General features: G+C 33.1%; 1 protein-coding gene and 1 long non-coding RNA gene across 2 annotated transcripts; one reads left to right on the plus strand and one right to left on the minus strand.

Annotated features, from left to right (window-relative positions):
* The first annotated feature begins 2792 nt into the window (after positions 1-2792).
* Positions 2793-3934, plus strand: LOC106340949. Its single transcript, XR_001269544.1, has 3 exons — positions 2793-2941; positions 3018-3084; positions 3798-3934. It is a non-coding gene; the product is annotated as an uncharacterized LOC106340949 (long non-coding RNA).
* A 5335-nt stretch (positions 3935-9269) lies between these two features.
* Positions 9270-9701, minus strand: LOC106338916. The gene has a single exon (XM_013777784.1). It carries the CDS (start codon positions 9699-9701, stop codon positions 9282-9284), a length of 420 nt encoding a protein of 139 aa, XP_013633238.1. The 3' UTR covers positions 9270-9281.
* Positions 9702-25560: the final 15859 nt, after the last annotated feature.

The following is a 25560-nucleotide window of genomic DNA, read 5'->3' on the forward strand; positions in this document are numbered from 1 at the left end:
AATTTAAAAAACAGATTCTAATCATAAGAAAATATATTATAAAATATTAAATAAGAGCGATATAAAAACATACACATTATATAAATAATACATATAACTGAAACAAATATGTGATGTTGAGATTAATAATATATTTTATAATAAACTAAATATGTAAAAAAACATTTTTGAGAATAACTTAGGTTTAACAAATTCTTTATTCATTTCACATTGTTCACTATCCCATACATATTTTAGATAGTAGAAGACAACAAACTGTGAGTTTTACTCATTTTAATTCAATTTATTATTTATATTTTATAACATAGATGTATATATTGTAATATACATATAAAATATATGTTATTTGTATAGTCCCGGACGTAGCCCGGGCAAAATCTCTAGTTACAATAAATACTAATTAAAGTTTTTCTACATAGATGAGAGGGTTCCAAAAACCAGTTCCAAATATTATTTTTTTGTTAACACCAGTTCCAAATATTATAACATAAAATTAATTTACAAATATACAACAATCATAATTTATTATATACATTTTTGAAAAATAAAATAAACAGGTCTATATGTTTGATATTAATTTTATAAAAAAACCTAGAAACTCAATGACTTTCTTGTTTTACTCATTTTTGATATTTTGAGACTAAAAGACATGAGATCAAGTTTGTAATGTTTCTATGTTCGTGTGGATTTGTAAAGTTGCATACCATCATAAAATTACATCCTTCCAAAGTGAGGGCCGACAACTTACCTGTTTCTGAAGCAAGGATGTCTTGCCGATATGTTGACGTTTGCAGTGCCAATGTTATGCCGTGATTTTGCTTCATCAGGCACAAAAAGTAACTCTATGTGGGGAAGCATCAAATCAATTCTCAGACTGAAACATAAATTTAAGTGATGAGATCCTCGTTATAAATTGTTGGGCATTTCAAACCTTTTGTCCAACTCTTCAGCGAACAATTATTACGATATTTCCATTTTGAGACTGAAGGCAAAGTGCGCATGGATTTGGTTATGGATTCCTTTTCAAAAAGTTTTGTATTAATCAGAGTTGGACATCCTTTTTATACACTAAACATTATTTGTCTAAACTTCTAATGTGAGACTTTATTTGCGTTCACAACAAACCTCTTCTCAAACCAAGTACCACTTAAGCCGTTGGTTTCCAAACTCAAACGAAACCTGGCACATATCTTGTACCGCCGTAGTCACCAACATGATTCTTCACCTAACCCTTCTTACACCATTAGGATATATTCACCTAGTCCTTGCTGCACCATTAGTCATTCACACCTAATCCTTGCAGCGCCATTAGGAATATCTACCTAATCTTATGTCGTCGTTAGGGAGAGACTTATGCCGTCTCTGGCACACCCCTTAATCGCGAAGTCACCTTGAGATCCTCCCCGCACAACTGAAGCTTCCAAAATCTTTTTTTTTGACTGGTCTCAGCCACATACCTCTCTCTTCCCATCGAACGGTGGAGCTCCTTCAAACTTGAAGGGTATTCTAGTATTTCTTGCAGATTTTCTTCAACCTGGCTCTGATATCACTTGTTGGGCTTTTCAAGCCCTATATCCAACTCTTCCGCGAACGATTAATACAATATTATCCAATTTGGGCCTAAAGACAAAGCCCGCATGAATTTGGTTTTGGGCTCTTTCCCAAAAGGCCTTGTACTAGTCAGAGTTGGACATCCTTTTTATATATTAGACATTATGTTTCTAAACTTCCAATGTGAAACTTTGTTTGCATTCACAACATAAATAATACATACACTAAACACTTCGTAAAATCCTTTCTGTTCCTGGCTACTAAAAACAAAACATTAGGCTTAGCATTTTTATGAATATTATAGCCTCAACTTTCAGATTATCACCAATGATGAGTACGAATAAGCCGACCAGAACACTTTAATGTTGGAAAGGCAATGCAAGGTAAAGTCGCATCAAAATCTTCAACAAATTTACGCACCCATTATCTCTAATAGAACGCCTTAACGCTGCTCGTGCATCCCCAGGTCTCCCTTCTCTTCTTCTCTCCATTTCTTTGAACTGGTGAAGGTAAAACGATGAAAACAAAACTCACAAATAAAACAATGAAACAGACAAAATAGTTTGTATCTTGGGCTTATTTTCCACTTAAATTTTTCATCAAGCATATATACTATTTTGAGCTTCTGTAAGCTTCCCAATATATTTCTAGATATCATAAGGTACATTACAAGCCAAACAATGAAAAAAGAGTGCAAAAACAATTCTTGGGGCATGTAAAATCAAGAGCAACATTCTTTTTAGAATCATGATTCTTCCAAAGTTTGTGAAAGTATGAGTGTAATGACCTTCATATAAAAATAAATAAATAAACAAAGACCTATTGATTCTCGCTTGTCTCTCAATCTCAGTCAGCTGCTTGCATTCTCAGTTAATTATTTAAACAACACATGATAGTCACAAGCAGGCTGCTTGCTTGCTGGATTTATTAAAATTAAATCATGTGGCTGAGAGAGATTTCTTCAAAAGAAGAAATTAGTGAGCTTCTTAGTGGATGATTATGAATCAGGAAGCCAGCTGTCTTATTCTCACCAAGACTTGTGTAATCTGAAGAAACTCAACTTAGCCATCAGATAATTAGTCACCACTTTCTTCTCTCCTGTCGTGAGAAACAAAAGAAAAAAAAAACAGAGAGCATTTTTTGAGAATTCAAGAGAGAAAGAAGAGAAAAATCAGTGGAGAAAAATCAAGAGAGTTTTGGGTGTTATTTTCTTCAACCAGGCTGTGTTGTTGTTGATGTGTGGAAGAAGAAAGGTAATTAAGCTGATCAGATCAAATCACCAGCCTTGCTCTGTTCTGAACCAAGTTTTGTTTATGTTTTGATAATAGTCAGATTGTGAGCTTAGCTTGAGAGGAGTGTTCAGCCAAGATCAAGCCTTCTAGTTGTTTTGGTAAGCTGTAGTGAAGTGGTTTGGATGTGGTGATCAGAGAACCTTATTAACCGTCATGAACCTTGTCCATTCTCAGGATCGTTTCAGCTCATTCGAGATCAGTTTCAGGCCTTCTTAAATTCGGTTTCAAGACTTGTATCAAGGTGAGTCTAGACAGTTGGATGAATAAATCATGTATGAGTGTAGCATGATTTAGCTGCAGTGAATAGTCACGAATGATTAAGTGTTATCTAATTATTCTTGAAGTGTTCAACTCATGTTAACTCTTAGGAAATTTTCTTAAGTGTTCATGGAGGTTTATCTATAACTTAGTACCTGTTCCCAAGTATTAATTATATATGCATTCATATAGTTAATAATTCATGGAAGTAATAATCATATGAAGTCTTAGTCAATACACATTACTTAAATATCCCCGTATTATACGAAGAGCCGTCACTTGTTCGTACGTGGTTCACGTAACGTTTCAAGTTGTACGAAGACACGAAGTTACGGTATTGCGGACTAGGGCTGTGTACTGGGTGACGATCCAGTTTTGGGTGATCATAAAGTGATTATCCGAAGGAGATGAATTTTAATTATTTTTATTTACTTGAATTACCAGTTAAGCTCTTAGGCTTTTGTGGTTTCGGGTTTAGCATATGCCTATATTTATAAATATAATTATGAACTAAGGACGGGTGATATGAAGTAGTGTATAGGGCGAGACTCATAATGATGGAATATGTACTAGTAGTTGAGTGATCATACTTATGCATTATTATTATTATTGTGATTGTTTGTATTGATGATTTAATGTGTCATGATTCTAGATTCACTGAGTATGTTGTTACTCACGACTCATTCGTGTGTGCAGGTAACCGTTAGGCGGGAGACTTACTCTTTTGGACTTAAAGGAACGGCCTAACCAGTGGTAGTTTTTGTTGTCCTTGCAACGAATCTTTTGTTGTATATTTACTGTAAAACGTTGTTGGGCGATATGCCGTAGGTTAAAACTATAACGGTTTGTAAGATGTTTTAAAATAAATAAATAATGTATAAAAAATGTTTATAAATTACGAGTTCTCATATGTTACTAGTCCTAGTCCGGGATGAATCAACTATCGGGTATTGCTTGTCGGGTTAAAAAGCCTAGAGTGATATCCGATAGGAGCGTCGGTGTTCTCGGTTTGTTGGTCTAAGGTGATCGGAAGAAACCGAGAACCTCGGGTCGGCCTTCGGGGAACAGCGACCATGTCATTTCCGGTCAATTACGACCGGGGTGCCACAATGATAATATTATAATTGTGCACTAATCGCTGTAAGACATGGCATATTTTGAAAAGAACACACAATAACTTCTCAAAAGCTCTTAAATTTTATGCCCTACCAAGAATCTTAATTATAACCCGAAGCCAGGGTGTTCAAAGCAGTTTTTCTTAGTTCACCATCTCTTTCTGCTGTCAAGCTTCCAACCATATTCAAGCATTTCAGTATTCCACTTACCTGCTTACGAAGACAAATACCTCAGTTCCACAAGTCTCCAGTATATATCCGATGATATCAGTCAACTTTACGTCTCTATCCTTGTACTGTTGTTTTTGGAACGTAAACCATCTTAAATATAGGGATACTACAGAATATGTAAAAACCTTGTTTTACAACAAAGGGAACAACTAACACTTGTAAAAATAATAAGAACAAAAATTAAAATTACAATACCAAAATAAACTGATAAAGAAGAAATGCAGAGTCGAGATAATAAATTTATTTCCTTAAATCTTTAAACGCCCCGTAGTGTGACGGTTTTATTGCGCTCAGATACCCATGATAAAATTGCATATGTTTATGTCTCCCATCACTGAAGAACATAATCTTTCGAACCTATTTTTGTATTGTGCTCTCAGACACAAAATAAAAATATAAACAAAACTATTCAAAGTAGAAAAAAGTGATTTGTTGGTGTTTAGTGTATGTGTTTCTATAATGCTAACAAGTCATTCAATAGAAAAATAATGAAAAGTAGAAGTTTCATTTTTCAACATAAAAATGAAACATCCATGGTGCACTAATGGAGTCTTTAATTCTTGCCAATTATTATATGAATTTATATGTTTGGCGTCTGATAGAAAAGCCAAACACTTTATTTTCTCGAGTTTTGAAAGGTCGGTATTATAGGAATGCTTCACCCTTGGAACCAATTCGTTCATATTCTCCGTCATATGGCTGGCAGAGTATTGTTTCTGCTAGATCTCTGGTTAGCAAATGACTAATTAAACGGGTGAAATCATGGTCTTCTATATCTGTATGGAATGATCTTTGGCTCCCATCCACTCGCCCGAGACCAGCTAATAAAAATCAACACAATTTATACCCGGACCTTACTGTAGAGTCCCTCATTGACTCTACTTCGCGTACTTGGAATTTAGAGGCAATTCGGACATTGGTGGATCCTCAGGATGTGAAACTTATAGAAAGCATACCACTGAGCAAGACTCAGAGGATGGATAGAAATGGATGGCACTTTACAAAAAATAGGAAATATACGGTCAAATCAGGATATCAGGTCGAGCGGATTTAACCAGATAGAGAAAGACCACCATTACTGATTGGTCCCGCAGTTGTTGTTTTGAAGGCTTACTGCTGAAAAATACGGTGCCCACCAAAGTTAAAACATTTCCTATGGCAACTGGTGGCAGGATCAGTGCGGAAGAATTTACAAACGAGGGGGATCCAAGGGGATATTTGTTGTGCCAGATGTGGAGCTCCTGAGGAATCGATAAATCATGTGTTTTTTGAATGTCCTCCAGCTGTCCAGGTCTGGGCTCTTTCGAAGATACCATCAAATCCAGATATTTTTCCAACTAGATCGCTCTTCACAAATATGGATCATCTATTCTGGAGAGTTCTCCCGCAGATGGAGGATCATCAGTTTGCATGGATACTATGGTATATTTGGAAAGCTAGGAATAATAAAGTTTTCAGTAATTTGGATATGGATCCTATGGATACGCTTAAATTGGATGAAACAGAGTCAACACTGTGGGCTGAGGCACAAGTAGTGAATGACCAGAGGAAGACACCACAAATAATATATGCGATATTGCCGTCGATCCCAGGAAGATGGTGTTTTACAGATGGCTCGTGGAAAGAGGGGGATAGTTTTTCAGGACAAGGTTGGCTCAGTACTTTGGAAGGTTTTGATGGATTGTTGGGGGCGAGGAATGTTAGGGCTAGTCTATCCTCTTCATGCAGAGATTGAAGCGTTGCTCTGGGCAATGGAATGTATGAGAAATTTACGTCAATTTCAGGTTATGTTTGCAACGGATTGTTCTCAATTGGTGAAGATGGTTTCCGAACCTGAAGAATGGCCAGCTTTTCCAAATTATTTGGAATATATCAAGACCCTGAAAGAGAGCTTCACCCGATCAGAGATTATCTATGTACCACGGACGCAAAATTCAAAGGTGGATAGTCTAGCGCGCAGTGCTAGAAATCAACTGTCTTTTATCGTTTACATGGATTCAGATCACCCGGTTTGGTTTACAGAGTCAGTATGAGTCTGTATTATTGATGAAAAAAAAATTATATAAATTTATTCAACGTTTTGACCAAGAAATTATACAGTAGAATTATTATTGTTTGACCAAATAAAACTAAATAATTTACTTTTAAATGTATTTCTTTTTTATATTTTATCAATATAAAAGATAAACATATATTTAGTTTATAAGATTAAGCTAATGAACATGAAGTCCAACTAACAAATCAAAACTCAAATCCAAGTTCAAATATCCAGTGTGTATTTGCTACTTTATACAAGTTTTTCAAATCACGCACATTATACCTCAATTTCTCATTCAAATAAAACTTCATTTTTGACATATGAATACACTGTTCATAATGTTCAAAAAATAGTTTCAACAATCCCCACATGAACAGAAATGATTCTAGATACTAGACGACTCGACGACAGACTTGACTTCCTAGACATGACTCGACAAGACTCAACTAAGGAATTTTGAGAGTATAAACTAAAATTTCACTGCATGATGAGTTGGTAGCAATTTTTCAGCCTTGAACCAGTCATTGTTAATAGCTATCGGATTTACTCGGCAAGATAGTGAACATGATGTCTTGAACCACCCGGGCTTCGATGTAAACCTAGACAATAACTACAGTTTCATTCTCTCACAAGACTAAGTTCTCTGTTTTGTTCATTTTGGCTGTGAACATGCCTGGTAAATCATGAGTGAACTTGGAGAATATAACATTTCCGTCATTCTTCTAGAAATGGCCTCATTTCACACTCACAAGGTGATTTGCCATTAATTTTGATTAAATGAGTATCATTTACTACTCCACTTGTATCTCAAAACTATGGACACAAATCATTAAATTCAAATGCGTATCCTCTAATCCTTAGATGTAGCACTGCTTAATCATCATATGAACTCAGTATAGACCAAAGTATGACAGTGCTCTGGGCAGATTTAGTTTGACTTAATTATCTCTTTGAACCTATTTATTAGGATCTCCGATCATTTAGGTAGAGTTACCGTCAAACCTCATATTAATTTATAGGCTTAAACTCATTCCTCTTGATAATATAACAATTTGATCTCATGAAACACATTTAATAAAAGGATCCTAGGTTGTCAACATAATGAACATAATCTCTTGAGATAAATTGTATAATGGTTTTTGTCATCTTTTTTTTAAGATACTATTAACCATTATACACAAAACTCAGTTCATGACACTAGTTTCTTTTTAATCATATTGTGATAATTATCACTAAGTTCATTTGGCCTCTTGCCAACGACTTTATATGGTAAGCAAATCTCCCCCACATTTCTTGAGATAGCTCAAAAACTTGCATATTTGCATTCAACATCTCTTAAGAGTTTAGAAAGATTAATCTACAATTCCTTTAAATGACTAAAAATAGTTTCGAAAAATGTATTTCATTCTTTGAAATTCACCTTTTACATACAACTATTTTCATAGTTCTTCCAAGTTGATTTATAAATCCAACTTGTATGCTTTGGATTTTTCGAAACACATATTTTGCATTTTAGAAAATATACATATCATTACAAGATATTATTTGGGTCATCAAAACCACCATTCTATATGGTTATTCTCAACCATATTGACTTTTGAAACTACAATCCACACGTCAGTTTCAGTAATATTGGTCTGAAAATTCTCATTGTTTTTGCATGGTCAATGTTTTTACAACTTGCGTAAAGTATTGACGAAATATATTAACTATGAATCTTATTATCTCATATAACAATTTAATTATTCCATTAATTCAACTAAATATTGAAATATTTATAAAGCAAGATAATTAAAAAGATATTTATAAACAAAATTCGATAAGATTGTAATCTAATAAAGTATTATAATATATTTTCTAAAATATAAATAGTTACATAATTTTGTAACTATTATAAAATAATTTTTATGAATTAATATTAATTTAACTTATACTATTAAAATAACTGTTATGCATTATAAAATAACTGTTAATTTAAAATAACTGTTATGCATTATAAAATAATAACTGTTATGCATTATAAAATAATAACTGTTGTGCATTAATATTAATCTATTATAAATAGATTTATTTCTTAAGAATCTTAAGTAAAAGTTTAGATAACTTTACAAAGTTTGGATTAAGACTCTCCTGTGAAATGATTTTCATATTGTATTGGTAAGTGCATAATGAAACTCTTTCAACATATTGTATTCCCTGGGATTAAATATAATATGGGAGAAAACATCAAGCCATTGAGTATCAACAACTATGAGTTATTTTCTTATGTGCATACTCTTCAAAAGGAATTTGGTGATTCATTATTCTCACGATTGAGGAGCATGTTCCTTGGCCTTATAATCGAGGAATGATTACGTCCAATAGATGGTTTGGCGTTTTCTGTGAAAGTAGTTCATTTCATGTTGTCAAGGCGGATTATGACAACACGAACATACGAGCTCTGGTTCCGCTTTGCTAGAAAACCCATGGGATTCTCCTTACAAGAATATTATTTGGTCACATGTTTACATTGTCGGGTTTCAAGAGAAGAAGACAGCTGTAGTGGTCCCTTCATCGATATAAGTGGGACACGACACACTTGTGAGGACTTGCTAGCTTGGATCAAAAATGCGCCTAATGATGCAGAGGCATGCAAACTTAGGCTGGAGATGATATTGACTTTGGTAACTCTCGTTAGAAAAGGAGCAAAGCATTTGCTATTCGAATACCTCAAAAAGAATACACTATTCATGATCAATAACATCCCCAACCTAAGTTTGCATTCCTCTGCATCATTAGGCGCACTTTTGATCTAAGCTAGCAAGTCCTCACAAGTGTGTCGTGTCCCACTTGTATTGATGAAGGGACCACTACAGATGTCTTCTTCTCTTGATTCCCGACAAGGTAAACCTGTGACCAAATAACATTCTCGTAAATAGAATCGCATGGGTTAAAGCGGAACCAACACTCGAACGTTTGTGTTGTCATAATCCGCCTTGACACCACGAAATGAACTGATTTTGCAGAAAACACCAATCCATCTGTCGGTTGTAATCCTGCCTCGATTATAGGGCCAAGGAACGTGCTCCTCAATCGTGAGAATAATGAATCACCCAGTTCCTTTTCAAGAGTCTGCACATAAAAAAACGACGCATAGTTGTTGATACTTAACGGTTTGATGTTTTCTCCCATATTGTATCTAATCCCAGACAATACAGTATGCTGAGAGAGTTCCATTATGCACATGCCAGTACAATTCATGGCATTACATTAATATAAAATTCATTGTTTTTATTTATGAATCTATTTTGGTAAATTAGCATAATGGCTAATGTTATAAATCAAGTAAATATCATATTTAATATATAATTATTTTTAGTAAATGCATCTCTATATAAAATTAGACTACATCGTAGGGGTCTAGGTGGTCACAGGTTCGATTCACGTTGGGAGGGGTTTGCTCTACAAATGAGACACCGAAGCGAAATCTTAGCAGAGGGTTTGAGTTTGAGTACGGCAAAATGTTTAACATCATCTTTATGGATTATTATTTTATAGAATATTTAACAAATATAAGATTTTTATCAGATGAAATTAAATCTTATAACTAAATTTTAATGTATAGAAAATAGGTTAATCATATAATGTCAATATTATTTAGAGTTTCTCTAAAAGTTTTTCTTTAAAAACAGTTTTTTTAATATTGAGAAACTCAATTCAGTTGAGAAACCGTAAAATTCTAAATATATTCTTCTATTTTAAATTGGCATATTTTCAGAATTATGAGTGATTGTGGATTGTTTGAGTATAAAAAGGTAAGATATCATAGATTTAGAAATAATTTCAATAAAAATAAAAAATTTCTTCTGAATTAGCACTTTATTTAAAAGAATCAACTGAAACAACACTTAAGCATAACTAGTTGAATTTTGACCGTCTAATCAATACTATCAAAACATAAATACAATTTGAGCATAACACTAATTTACCACGTAATATTACCAAACTTGCACAAATATATTAACTATGCATCTTAATATTTCATATAACAATTTAATTATTCCATTAATTCAACTAAATATTGAAATATTTGTAAAGCAAGGTAATTAAAAAGATATTTATAAACAAAATTCGATAAGATTGTAATCTAATAAAGTATTATAATATATTTTCTAAAATATAAATAATTACATAATCTTGTAACTATTATAAAATACCTGTTATGCATTAATATTAATTTAACTTAGACTTCTATACACAATATAAAATTTATAACGTTGATTTAAAATAATATAATATTAAATATTAAATTAAATAATAAATATAATTTAATAATTTAATATATTAATTAATTTTTAAATTTTAAAAGTAAATTAAAATATATATACGCAGGAAATAACCAAAATTCCTAGATTTTATGATAAACTTTAATTTATAAAAATATTATAAAATTAGATATAAAATTAATTATAATTAGCTATAATTTTTAACATACTTAAAAACTTTTAAATATTGAAAATTATATAAGTAACCATTTACTGGATAAAAATAAAATAAATTTACTAATATTTATATCATTTTATAATGTATTTGAATGGTTTCAGATGATATTTTTATGACTGTAATTTTTTGTGGATTTTTTCAACAGTTATGCCATCTATTATTCATATATTTACAAATTTAACAAACACAAGTAATTTATATTAAAAATTATAATCCAAAAATGACCAATGCGAGACATGTAAAGATGTATTACTCTATTTCAATTTCAATTTTCTAAAGATAAACTATAATAAATACCAAATAAATAAATATTCTATTTTGATTATTATATTGTATATTTATATAAATTTTTAATTTGTCTGTAGAATATTTCAAAATACAAATAAAATTTTACATAAACATATATTATTCCATAAAATACATAAATAATGGACAAAATCATAATTTTATTAAATTTAAATAATATTGTACTTTGAAATCTACAAAATATTGCTGTAAATACACTACAAGAAAATAGACATATTGCAATAGTGATATATCGTTGTAATATAACTCATATATTGTTGAAAATATGAAATTGCAATAAAATTGTGACAAATTTTAACTTCTTGCTTTTTGGATGTTGCATATTCATGTGTGTCGCATATACGTTGCAAAATTAGCAACAAATTAGGTTGTGGCTATATTTGTCATATTATTGCAACAATGTTTTTATAACAAATGTTGTACATTTACAGCACATTTGTGCAACATTAATAGTGAAAAATCATTGCTACGTAAAATATATAGCAAACAAAATAGCAAATTTGCAATAATTTTATTGCAATTTTATAGTATTATAGTATCTATACAATATTTACGACGTAAAGATGCAATTTAAATTGTCACAAATTTTGCTATATAAAATATAGAGCTAATTTTGTTGCAGACTTTTTTTGCAATTTTTTTAATAATTACTTTTATAAAATATATTTGTTTTTAATTTTTTGTGGGACGGATATTATGTAGTTAACATTTAATATTCTAATAAATTTAGTATATTATTAACTATGTTGCATACATGATTAGTGCAGTATTTTGTCATAACAATATCAGATGCATTATTTGTTTGTGCAGTATATATATTTTATAATAACACAAAAGCTAAACGGCCAAATTTATTAAATAAACAAAAATATTAAAATTTTTGACAATGTATTATTTGAGAAATACAAACGGTAAAAGCTAGATAAACTTAACCACATCGTGGTGGTCTAGTGGTTTCCAGTAGAGTAGGAGTTGTCTTATTGGTCCAAATGAGGGATCGACTTTCATGTAGTGCAAAATTATTAGCTTCACCTGTAGCTACGCGGATATAAATCTATTGCTTATGACCTATTTGAATATCCCGGAGAATGTCTATCCGTAGGTTGCAACTCTTACCCGGAGATTAGGTATGTGTTTTTAATAGATTTGGATTTAATCTTTTTTTCAAAAAAAAAAACTAGGTAAACCTAATAAATTAAATACATTTCTTGATTTTTGTTGGGTCTCCCCCATCATACATGTACGTGAGTGGCATAATCATAAGTGTTCCTGATCATTGCAATATTTTATTTTTAATTTGTAAACGAAGAGAATCTCCTTTTACTCAACTAGTTTTTGTAACTTTCCCAAAAGTTTGTGTTATGTTTACAGCCATGCAAATCCAGATCACAAATTTGTAATGTCGGTCATATTCACGGACAATTCGACCTGCGCGAATGTTTCATTTTTTTTTTTTTTGGTAAAAATATTAAGATTCATTACCAAGTTTTAATTTTTTTTTTTTTTTTAAAAAAAAAAAAAACATAGACACTAAAAACAGATTAACAGAAATAAAACTAAACACAAACTCAGACTTGGACAATAGAATGAACCGACTACAAGAGGAGCAGCTAATTAGCAAAGACGCACCAGAGTTGGAACCTACACTTGCCGCAAAATCAAACCTGCAGTTATAACGAGGAGTGAACCCGGTAGAGTATGGCGATCCCGATGATCAGTCCTTAAAGATCTAAGTTGTCAAGAACAGCTCGTGCAGCCCGCCTAATCCGCAGCCTCCACGAACAAACATCATCCTTCGCAACCGAGTGCACCCGCTCACACCAAGTCGAGCTTTATTTGGAGAAGAAACCACCAAGAGCCGCCACAGATTACCGGACCTACATCAAGAAAACAGAACGATCAAGCACCACCTTGAGTCAAAGTGGACAGGAGGCAGCCCTAGACCATGCCCCTGAAACAAGCAGGCTCTGAACGTGCCGCCACCAAATGAAGAAGCCGTGGTTGACAAGGTCGACGACTCTCCACCTCGCACTCGCACCGCGACGGAGAACCCGTAACGGACCTTCACGATTTCGAACCGTAATCAACCCCTGGAAGCCCCCGCGAGATAGACTGACCGGTCTAACAAGGAACACCTGCGGAGAACACCAAGACACGCAGGGAAACACCGGAACGCCACCGCCTGGAGAAACCGAGAAGTGCCTTAAACCAAGCGAGCCTTCTCACCCACGCCGAGAACGGAAGGTAGAGGAAGCAGAGGAAGGAGACGGATCTACTTCCGGAATCCAGATCTGACGCCAGATCGAGACTTCCACGACCACACCCAACCGAAGGAACCTCACATCCACTCCTCCTCCACGCTTCTCCGGAGTTCTGAGAGAGGCAGCACCAGATCTGGAACCGCGGTGGCGCAAGCCCTCAGAACACCGAGAAAGGAAACAAGGAGAGGCGAGAAAGAAGAGAGCAGCGACGGGAGGGGGCGGACCGGAGCCGAGGAAGCCGTCGACCACCCAACGAGATCTGCAACTAGGGTTTTCTTTTTTTTTTTTAGAGAGAGAAGTAGAAGCATCACACTGATGTTCCAGAAACCATTTGTTGATCCAATGTTTCATATTTTCCTATGTTAAGTTAGTTTTTGTTGTTTTAAATATATTATTTGGTAGTCAAGAGATATTTCAGCAATCAGAGTTTAGTGGAGTTTTCTGGTTGACTGTGAAATGCATTTAGATTTTTCATTTATATACATAACTTTTGAGAGTTTTTTGTTTAGATATGGTTAACACCCGAATTTAGTTTCTTCCAAAAGTTTTGTTTTTAGGCCTTGATTGGCGGAATAGATTATAAAACAGTAGCAAGAATGATATATAAGCAGTACGCTTCATAAACTGTATGATCTTACTAAACTATTTAGGAAAATTGCCAAAAAATACCACATTCATACTATCAATACTAACCATTTTTACACTAACTTTTAAAGAAGAAAAAAGACATTTAAACCCTATGGTTAACTATTATATACTTAAGGTTTAGAGTTGAAGAGTAGAGTAAGATTTTTGGAATGGAAAATTAAGGATTCTAATAAATATATAAATAAATACTTAAAAGAGAAATACCCTAGGATAGCACTAAATTTTTTTTTGTCAAAACTATAGATTCTAAGGATAAAAAAGACCAAAATGTTTTATTAAAAAGGTAAATATACACCTCTATGATTAACTAATCCAAACCTTAGAGTTTAGAGTTAAGGGGTGGTGATTTGGGATTGAGGTTTAAAATTTTATTAAATAAAAAATAAATATTAAAAATTTAAAAATAAAAATTTTTAAAATATTTTCAAAAAGTATTTTCGAATTACAAAAAGAAAATTTGAATAAAAAATAAAAAAAAATTTAGAAAAAAAGAAAATTAAAAAAAAAAAATTTATAAAAAAGTTCAAATTTGAAAAAATATAATCTAAAACTATAAAAACAATTTTTTTTTTATATATATCTATGGTATTAGTGTCATTTTACCTATTAAATGAAACATTTTGGTTATTTTTTCTCATTTTAGTCTATTTTTGTCTATTTAGGAGAATCGCTCTACTTAAAATATATAAAAAGTTTTTAAAAAATAGTTTCAAAAAGAATTTTCGATTTTCAAAAATAATTTTTAAAAAAAATCAAAAAAAAAATTTATAAAAACTTTTGAATTTGAAAAAGTATAATTTAAAAACTTAATTTTATTTATTTATTTATTTATTTATTATATATATATAGAACAAAGGTATAAGAGTTTTTTGTGTCCTAAGGAAGAATATGTTTTTGAAAATGTCTTTTTAGTGGTGGTAAACATGAATAATGATACCAATAAAGTGATAAATATGAAATTCCCTAACTATTAAATAAAATGATTGTTAGAACAGTATGAACATGCTATTTAAAATTACTATAAAAATTAGTATATAATATATAATTTATTTATTTACATTGAATATATTTCTGATATATATATATATATATATAATTAAAAAATGTATAAAATCAATTTATTTTATTAAATGATATCAAAAATATTATTTTAAAATAATTTTTACAATTAAAATTATTTTCTTTAAAAAATATTTTAAATTTATTTTAAAATATAAATTTTATTTTATAAATATAAAATAATTTTACGATATTATTAAATAAAACAAATTAATTAATTTTATATTTTACTAATTTTATAAATTGTAAATGCAAATGCTTTACTAAAAACTTATACGAAAGCATTGACCAAAAAGTATTTGCCGAGCATTAGCATTTGGTAAATATTTTTCTAAATGCTTTTTTTAACAAATGTTGATTGAAGCGTAGAGTATAATGCTAATAGTATACCAATCAAGACCTTATAATTTTTTGGCGGCCTACTCGAAGAAATTATTTTATCCCATTTATGTATTATATACTTGGATCCTTTGATATTTATTTATATGGAAGAAGATTTGTATGTGGAGGTGGAAAATCTACAAACAGCAATCAGGATAATCAAAATTTTAGTTTTAATATAAAATCTCGTTAAACTATTTTGGTATTGTACTGCACTATCATCAAACATTTCTAAACTTAAATTTTGGAGAGCCCACAAATAGTTTAGTTTATTCTATATAAAAAATAGAATTATTAGTTATAATCATCACTTTATTTATTATTACATTTTCTTATATATTTAAATAAAGTCTATTTAAAATTTGCGATATATACTAAAATATATATTTTTTTTTTATGAAATATTTTGGTTGCGATTTTGAGTAACAATTTTGCAATCTCTTTTTATTATCAACTAGGTATTTTCCTGCATCAAGTGTCGTAAAAAAAATTAAATTCAAACTATATTTGAAAATAAAATTTATTAATATTTTAGATTTTATTTTATTCTTACTAATATTTATAATATAAATTTGATTTAATTAAACATAAAATTAAGATTAAAATATTTTTTATTTAAAATTATATTTAAGAATATATATTTGTATATTTAAAATTATAATCTTTGATAAATTTTTGGTTAAATATATTAAATTAGTTTGTATAAAATTAATAAAATTTGATACAAAATTCTATAATTATCAAAAACTAAAACTAATAATTTATAAAATTGGTAGATATGTAAAAGAAACTAATGATTTTACGATTAAAAATTTATGATTTTTTAAAGAAATTGTAGAAATTTTAGTAGTAAAAGTTGAATAATTATAAAAATAGAATTAAATAATATTTCAAAACTAGTAATGTCATATTTGGATATATATATTTGTTTTAATGACGTATGAGTTATTATCATACTCTAAAAAATATAATCAACACTAAATGTAATGTATATGTTATTACCGTGTTCTATAAAGTTTATCAAAAATATAAATCAACATTAAATGTAGTTATCCATGTCATATTTATCCATAAATCATGTCATCAATTTTAATAGTTATGCCACATTTTTAGTGAAAATGATTATAGAATGTGAAAGTGATATTAGAAAGTGATTCTAAAAAAGACACTGACAAATCATTTCTCAAATAACATATAGCGGATGAAATGAAATAACACTAAAAATCTATTTTAAAATTTAAAATATAAACGCATATTTTTTGTCAACAAAATATAAATACAATAGAATGCTAATATTTTATGTTGTCTATTTTAATATTTTTACCGTAAAACGCCGATGACATGAAATAAAATGTCAGATAGGACTATTGTAGTCAATTTACGTGATGGTATATCTCCAAACAGTCACACACCGTTCGTTACCCACCGACCTAATTTTGTTTTATTGTTTTTGTAGTCAAGTAAGGTTTAGTTTCTAAAAAAAAAAAATGAATTTCAAACGTCAATTATAGGATGACAGAAAATCAATTTTTAAGATATAGATTCACCTATAAACGACAAAAGAAATATACTATTGATTTCTTTACCCAAAAAAAATAAAGATTCACCTACAGAAATATTTTTTGCGAAAAAGGTAGTTCGATTCGCTTTGGTCACTTTGCCGCACTATTTAAATGGATTAGTCATGTATCTGTATGGAAGACCTCTTGGAACTAATTTAGCAAAAAAACCGACTTCTTGGAACTAATCTCAAATTTAGAAATTTACCGACGGAAATATTTCATCCAAAATTTGACAAAAATAACCATACAGTTTTATCATTTGCGAAAATAGAAAAATAAAATTTAGAATGTTTATAAAAAAAATTGAGGAAATGATTAGAAGGAAAAACACCCCAGTCTTCAGAGCAATATCAATGAAAATTTTTCAGCATGAAGTTCTCAAAATACGTATGTATATATATATATATATATATATTTAATTATAGATATCCTCAAAATTATGGAAAATCTAATCGAAAATATCTAAAAAGAAAATTTCAGTTACATTTTCTATTTTTAAATAACTATAATTAAATAATAATATTTAGAAATACATACATATATATGTATTATGAAAAATTTGTGTTCGAGAATTTTGGAATTATTCTCAAAAATCCAATTTCACTAAACATCTCATAACGATATGTATGTCAACACTTCTTCTCTATCATACATTTTAGAAATAATCACAATCTAACATACTTTTCTACTCTCTGTTTACAATCTAACATACTTTGCACATGCGATGTACTCTTGGCAATGTCAATTACCCAAATGACCTTGAATAAGTTAAACATGTCGCAACTCTCTCTCCTCTCTTTTCTCTGCACCTCTCTATCCCACCTCTCCTCTCTTAGATCTCTTCTTCCTTTTCTCCATCGACTACTTCTTCGACGAGTCAACATCCACTGACGACAACACATCATCGGAGATTGTTGTCGTTGAAGGCGGATCACCTTGTCCACAACCACACCATCATAAGGTGTTCTCATATCTGACGGATGTTGTTGTGGTTGGATGCATATTCTTGCGGTTGGAAACTGAGAACCCTATCCAAACCACACCATCGTGTGGTGTTCTTAGATTTGACGGTACCTTATGTGATTATATGTGTATTGTTGTGGTTGGAAGCGGATAATTGTCCATAACTACACTATCGTGTGTGTTATCAGATCGAGTTTCGAGTGATGAAAACAGAGAAACAGTGAGTATAAGTGAAAACATCTTGTTCCTGGTGGAGTGGTTGTGTTGTACCTGAGACAGTCGTGGAAGAAAAAGCGGATGATGACAGCCACTGTGGTTGGATGCGTAATTGATGTGGTTGGAAACGAATAATCATGTCCACAACTACACCATCAATGGATGGTTAAGGAAGTGGTGGTGGTGAAAGAGGTGGTTATCGTGTTGCAAAAAAAGGATACGACAGTGATGGTGAAAAAGGTGGTAATGGATAGTCCACAATTTGAAATCGGTTTTATGACTACATCTTTTCTGACCACGTGAATGAGTTTAAATGAAAGATATAATATACATTTTACGCCACCTTTCGCTGGACAAAGTACACATTCAACTAGAAATATGTCAAATTGTAAGATATCATTTCTAAACCATGTTAACTTGGTAAAACTCATTTTAATGCAATTAGTTAAAAGACAAAGCACCTCATTTGATTTCTTTAAAAGCAAAATTGATTTTAAAGTTATGAGCTAACTTTATTACCGTCCAATGAAAAAGGTCGACGAGTGTTTATTATGTGTAAATGCGCAGCTGCATCAGTGCAAAGTCTTTTGGGAGTTTTAAAATATTTAGCAAATGTCGGACTCTAGACCAATAGTGTGTCACTAGATTTATTGCGTGTATGAACTATGTCTATATATATATTCAAACTCTTAAGTCTTAACAATAGAGTAACTTTTTTTCTTTCTTTTTTTTTTGAAAACTGACAATACTTCTATAGATGTTTTCAGGTATTAATAAATATTTAAACTGGACATAATGCGTTAAGCAAAATATTAGAGTTTCGGTAGTCATATCACATAACACATTTTCATTTAACTGGCTACGGACCAACTATAAACTCACCCAAACCCGATCTAAATCATGAATATGTCATGGTCACTCAATCAATAGTATGTTTTTAAACTCAAGCAAAACAAGGCATTGCAAACTTCGTAAAACGTTTGGTTTCCATTTTTTTTCTTGATATATCTACCTAAAAAATCTAAATGTTAATATTCGCATGGGTAATAATTAACTAATGTTCGATAAAATAAACTAAAATAGCGAAGTTGTTATAAATCAATTGATGGATGTCCATAACCGGTCCGGCCATAAACCGGCCCATCCGCAGGAGAGAGAGAGAGGAGAGAGAGTCGGCCTATTGAGGAGAGAGAGATGTGGCCACATGTTTCTTTTTCCTTGTATGATTATGACTTTCTTTTCTTTGTAATCTTTCTATTATTATGTATTAGTAGTTTTCATAATCCTAGTGGATTTAGTTTTTGGATACTTTCCTTTTTACTTATCTTGTAATCTCCTATATAAAGGAACACTTATTCATTAATGAAATAACAGAAAAATTCAGCCCTAAATCTATTGTTTTACAACACGTTATCAACACGAGTCTCTGAAACACCCTGAGCCAAAAACCCTAAATCGAAAAACCCCTAAACCTTAAACCTAGTCGGCGCATCCTTCTAACTCTAAAAACCGACGAACCCTAACCCTTGGCGTTCCCCGTCTCGCGTTCCCGTCTCAGCCTCAGCTTTCGTCTGACGTCTCAGCCTCAGCTTGCGTCCGTCTCTGCCTCAGCTCGCGATCCCGACTGCAAGCATCCCGGACGAGACCCGATAGCGATAGGCGCACGTTCCCGATCAGACGCAACCCCGTCCGCTCCAGCTCACGTCCGCTCCAGCTCACGTCCGTTCCAGCTCGCGATAGGAGCCAGCTCGAGGTTCATCCGTTCTCTTGGTGGTCCGGTTCTACAATCTTCAAAAACTAAAGGTAATCCTAATTTTGAGAACATGAATTGAATTTGGATTGTTTGTAAAGATTGAAACCCTAAAATCAAATCTCTAATATGAAAGCCTTAGGACAAATAGATCAAACCCTAAAAGAGTAAATCGGAGCTCGAATAAGTCCGATCCCCTAAACCCTAATTCAAGATTGATCCATTTTGATTTTGAATAAGTCTTAATGATTTTGAATCTCAAATCAAATCCCTTTGATCAAAGATCAAAGTTTCGAAATCCCTAAAATCCTAATTTGGAAAAACGGTTTTAAATTGTTTGATTTGAACCTTGATTGTTTGTTTGATCACCTAGAACTATTCATAGGATTGTTTAAATTCGAATCTGAATTGCTCAAATTGAAACCCTAATTAGACTTGATAAGTCCTTGATTATATCACCTCGTGGTCGTGTGACCTTATTGTTTTCATACCTGAATTTGACCACTCCTGATTGATTACAAATTACACTTAGATCGTCATCTTATGAATGGTATTGAATTTGATCAAGTAGCCGTGTGGCTTGTTTCTTTGATTGGCCGTTTGTTTGATTGCCTCATATAGAAACTGTGATTGTTAGGATTGCAATTACATGTCAAACTAAATGCATAAGAGTTAACCTATTACATCCATAGTCGTGTGGCTCATCTTGGCCGTGTGGCTTCTGTCTTGGCCGTAAGGCATATGTCTTGGCCATTAGGCTTGCTTGTTTGTTTTAAACCGAAAACTCTATTTCTAAAGACTTATATTATAATCTATAATTTCAGATGTCGAAAATCAATAACTTGGATTTTGCTGCCCTAAATGTCTCTGGAGACAATTACCTTCAGTGGGCACTTGATACCAAGATCATATTAAAATCCAAAGGTCTCGGTGAATGTATCACCGAGGACAACAACTCAAATGAGAAAGATGGTTACAGAGCCATCTTGATCATTCGTCACCACCTAGCTGAGAGTCTCAAGGATCAATACCTAACCATTGAGAAACCACTAGAGCTTTGGAACGAGTTGAAATCAAGATATGATCACCAGAGAACGGTGATCTTACCAAAGGCTCGGTCTGATTGGAGGGATCTAAGAATCCAATACTATAAGTCCGTGGACGAGTACAACTCGGCCATGTTTAAGATCGTTTCAAAGTTTAAACTGTGTGGTGAAAGTATTACGGATCAGGATATGCTTGAGAAAACCTTTTCCACTTTCCACACAAGCAATGTGCTGTTACAACAATAGTACAGAGAGAAAGGTTTTAAGACCTATGCTGATCTTATTTCTTGTCTCTTGCTTGCTGAGCAGAATAATGAGTTATTAATGAGAAACAGTGAGATGAGACCTGTTGGCTCAGCAGCACCACCTGAAGCACACAACATTGAGGACGATAAAGAGTCCCACCATGTCCAAGGAAATGGCTATTATGGCCGTGGTCGAGGAAGTAGGTACGGACGTGGCCGTGGCCGAGGTTCCTCTGGCCGTGGACGAGGTAATCAGAATGGACAAGATCATGGACATGATCGTGGCTCATTTGGACGAGGCCATGGTCGTGAACGTGGGTCTTCGTTTAAGCCTCAACACTCGACCAAACCAAGTAAATCAGTGTGCCATAGATGTGGAATGGACAATCATTGGGCTAAGACTTGTAGAACTCCAAAGCATCTTGTTGAGCTTTATCAAGAGAGTTTGAAAGGGAAGAATCTTGAAGCCCATATGGTTTATCAAGACAATGAAAAAGACTTCGATCATGACAAGGACGATCTTATGGATTATGAAACTTCGGATTGTCTTAAAGACTGAAGTGATTTCGACATTGTATCTGATTTCTATGTTTTGGTGTTTTTAAATTCTATGTTGTCTTTTATTTTAAACTTGTTTTAAAGACCTATATAATAAAAATAAAAGCTAATGCCATTTTTAATAAAGAGGCAATCGATAACTTCACTTTGTGGCACGACCAGCTGGGTCATCCCAGGTCATCCATGATGCGTAAGCTGATTATGAACTCGAACGGCCATTCCCTTAAAGAGAAACGAGTCATCCCTAAGCACCTATCTTGTGTTGCTTGTTCCCAAGGGAAACTCATGTCTAGGCCATCACCAGTTAAAGTCACTAAAGAGACTATAAACTTTCTGGAAAGAATTCAAGGAGACATCTGTGGACCAATTCACCCACCCAGTGGGACATTTCGATATTTCATGGTTCTTATAGATGCGTCCACTAGATGGTCGCATGTCTGTCTCCTGTCGACCAGGAACTTGGCCTTTGCCAGGTTGCTTGCTCAGATAATTCGATTACGAGCACACTTTCCAGATTTTCCATTAAAGACTATACGTCTTGATAATGCTGGTGAGTTCACTTCCCAAGCGTTTAATGACTACTGTATGTCCATGGGGGTAAGTGTGGAACACTCCGTGGCACATGTACATACACAAAACGGCTTGGCCGAGTCATTTATTAAACGCATACAGCTCATAGCCCGACCATTACTCATGAGGTCGAGGCTTCCGGTCTCAGCATGGGGACACGCCGTCCTACATGCGGCCGAGCTCATACGCGTCAGGCCATCAAGTGAACATAAGTATTCCCCATTACAATTACTTATGGGTCATGAGCCAGACGTATCCCATCTTAAGACATTCGGCTGTGCCGTTTATGTTCCTATAGCTCCACCACAGAGAACAAAGATGGGACCTCAAAGGAGGATGGGGATATATGTCGGATTTGATTCCCCCACGATTTTAAAATATCTTGAGCCAACTACAGGTGATTTGTTTAAGGCCAGATATGCAGATTGTCATTTTAATGAATCCGAACATCCGACCTTAGGGGAAGATAACAGCAAAATGATAAAAGAAATTTCATGGAATCAAACATCCATTTCTTGGGTGGAACAGAAAACATATCGACATGGATGATTTATTTGCTTATAAAGTAGCACTTGAACTTATGGATAATGAGGATCAAGAACCCACGTCTAGATATGCATGCATGCAAAGATCAGATTGGCTTAAGTGGAAAGAAGCCATAAACGTGGAGTTAGAATCACTGAGAAAGAGAGGTGTGTTTGGTCCAATAATCCGAACACCTCATGATATTAAAGCAGTGGGATACAAATGGGTCTTTGTGAGGAAGAGAAATGAGAATGGTGAAGTCATGAGGTATAAAACCCGGCTTGTTGCACAAGGATTCTCACAGAGACCTTGAATAGATTATTAGGAGACATACTCCCTTGTGGTGGATGCTACGACCTTCAGATTTTTGATAAGTTTGGCCGTGAGAGAAGGTCTGAATTTGTGGTTAATGGATGTTGTAATCGCATACCTTTATAGTCCACTGGATAATGACATTTATATGAAAGTCCCACAGGGTATTGAATTGAAAAACAAATAGAGTTCTCGAGACCAACATTGTATTAAGTTGGAAAAATCTCTTTATGGACTGAAAAAATCCGGACGAATGTGGTACAATAGACTTAGTGAGTACCTAGAGAAAGATAGATATAGAAATGACCCTATCAGTCCATGTATTTTCATAAAGAAATTCGAAAATCAAGGATTCATGATCATAGCTGTGTATGTTGATGATCTAAACATCCTTGGAACTTCTGGAGAGATTTCCCAAACGGTTGAATACCTTAAGAAAGAATTTGAGATGAAAGATCTCGGGAAAACAAAATTTTGTTTGGGATTACAGCTTGGGTACATAAGTGATGGTATCCTTGTGCATCAGAAGGCATATACAGAGAAAGTACTCAAGAGGTTTAATATGGCCGATTGCCATCCTCTGACCAGTCCCATGGTCGTGAGATCACTCGGCCTGGACACTGACCCATTCCGTCCCAAGATGGACGATGAGGATGTACTAGGTCCCGAAATGCCTTATCTCAGTGCCATTGGAGCTTTGATGTATTTGGCAACTCATACACGGCCTGATATAGGCTTTGCCGTGAATCTCCTGTCCAGGTTTAGCTCATGTCCGACCCTTAGGCACTAGAACGGGATCAAACATGTTCTTCGTTACCTACAAGGAACGAAAGACTTGGGTCTATTTTATACTAACCATAATAAGGATGGTTTAGTTGGCTTTGCTGATGCTGGATGTCTATCAGATCCACATCAAGCTAGATCACAGACAGGATATGTTTTTACACATGGAGGAACGGCCGTATCATGGCGTTCCATGAAACAAACCATCTCGACCACATCATCCAATCATTCGGAAATATTGGCCATTCATGAGGCTAGCCGCGAGGTGGTTTGGTTGAGATCGATGATCCAACATATCAGATCAGATTGTGGGATGGTCGAGTGTAAAGAACCGACCATTATCTTTGAGGACAATGCGGCTTGCATAGCTCAGCTCAAAGATGGTTATATCAAAGGAGATAGGACAATACATATTTTGCCTAAGTTCTTCTTTACCCACGATTTGCAAAAGACCGGAGAAGTCAAGGTGATCTAAGTACGGTCTAGTGATAACTCGGCCGATTTATTTACTAAAGCACTTCCGACCTGTACATTCAGGAAGCTCACGCATCAGATTGAGATGCGTAGGCTGAATGATCTCCACTGAAGTTCTCATCAGGGGGAGTAGTACGTGTTGTACTCTTTTTCCTTCATCATGTTTTTGTCCCACTGGGTTTTTCATGATAAGGTTTTAATGAGGCAACATTAAGCGTATTACAATCCCTGTATGGTTATGACATCCAAAGGGGAGTGTTATAAATCAATTGATGGATGTCCATAACCGGCCCGGTCTATAACCGTCCATCCGGAGGAGAGAGAGAGGAGAGAGAGTCGGCCTATGAGGAGAGAGAGAGGTGGCCACATGTTTCCTTTTTCTTGTATGATTAAGAATTTTTTTTCTTTGTAATCTTTCCATTATTATGTATTAGTAGTTTTCCTAATTCTAATGAATTTAGTTTTTGGATACTTTCTTTTTTATTTATCTTGTAATCTCTTATAGAAAAGAACACTTATTCATTAATGAAATAACAGAAACATTCAACTCTAAATCTATTGTTTCACGACAGAAGTTAATTAAATATACAATTTATTCGGTACATCATTCGCTTATAGACTTTTGTAACCACTTATTCTCACATTTTTTGTCAACGATATAAAAAGAAAACGACTCATACATACATTTTTGAATTATTAAACTTATGTTTTGGGGACCAAACTCTATTCACAATACTGTTATACAAGAAGACGCGTAGCAAATATATGTTACCCTCCTTTAAAAAAAAAAATCGTATTAAAAAAAATTAGTTCTTTTTTACAACAACTGAAAAAAGAAAAAACAAAGAAAAAGGAGATAAAAATAAAAATCAACCCATTAATCTGTTTACAAACATGTGTAATCCTAACCCTAGTAAACTGACATACAACCTGA

The sequence above is a fragment of the Brassica oleracea genome, chromosome C4, assembly GCF_000695525.1.
Source record: "Brassica oleracea var. oleracea cultivar TO1000 chromosome C4, BOL, whole genome shotgun sequence".
NCBI classification, from domain to species: Eukaryota; Viridiplantae; Streptophyta; class Magnoliopsida; order Brassicales; family Brassicaceae; genus Brassica; species Brassica oleracea.

Bases quoted from the DNA above. Each gene is read 5' to 3' on its own strand.
- LOC106338916 (XM_013777784.1), bottom strand. From the start codon at position 9,701: ATGGAACTCTCTCAGCATACTGTATTGTCTGGGATTAGATACAATATG.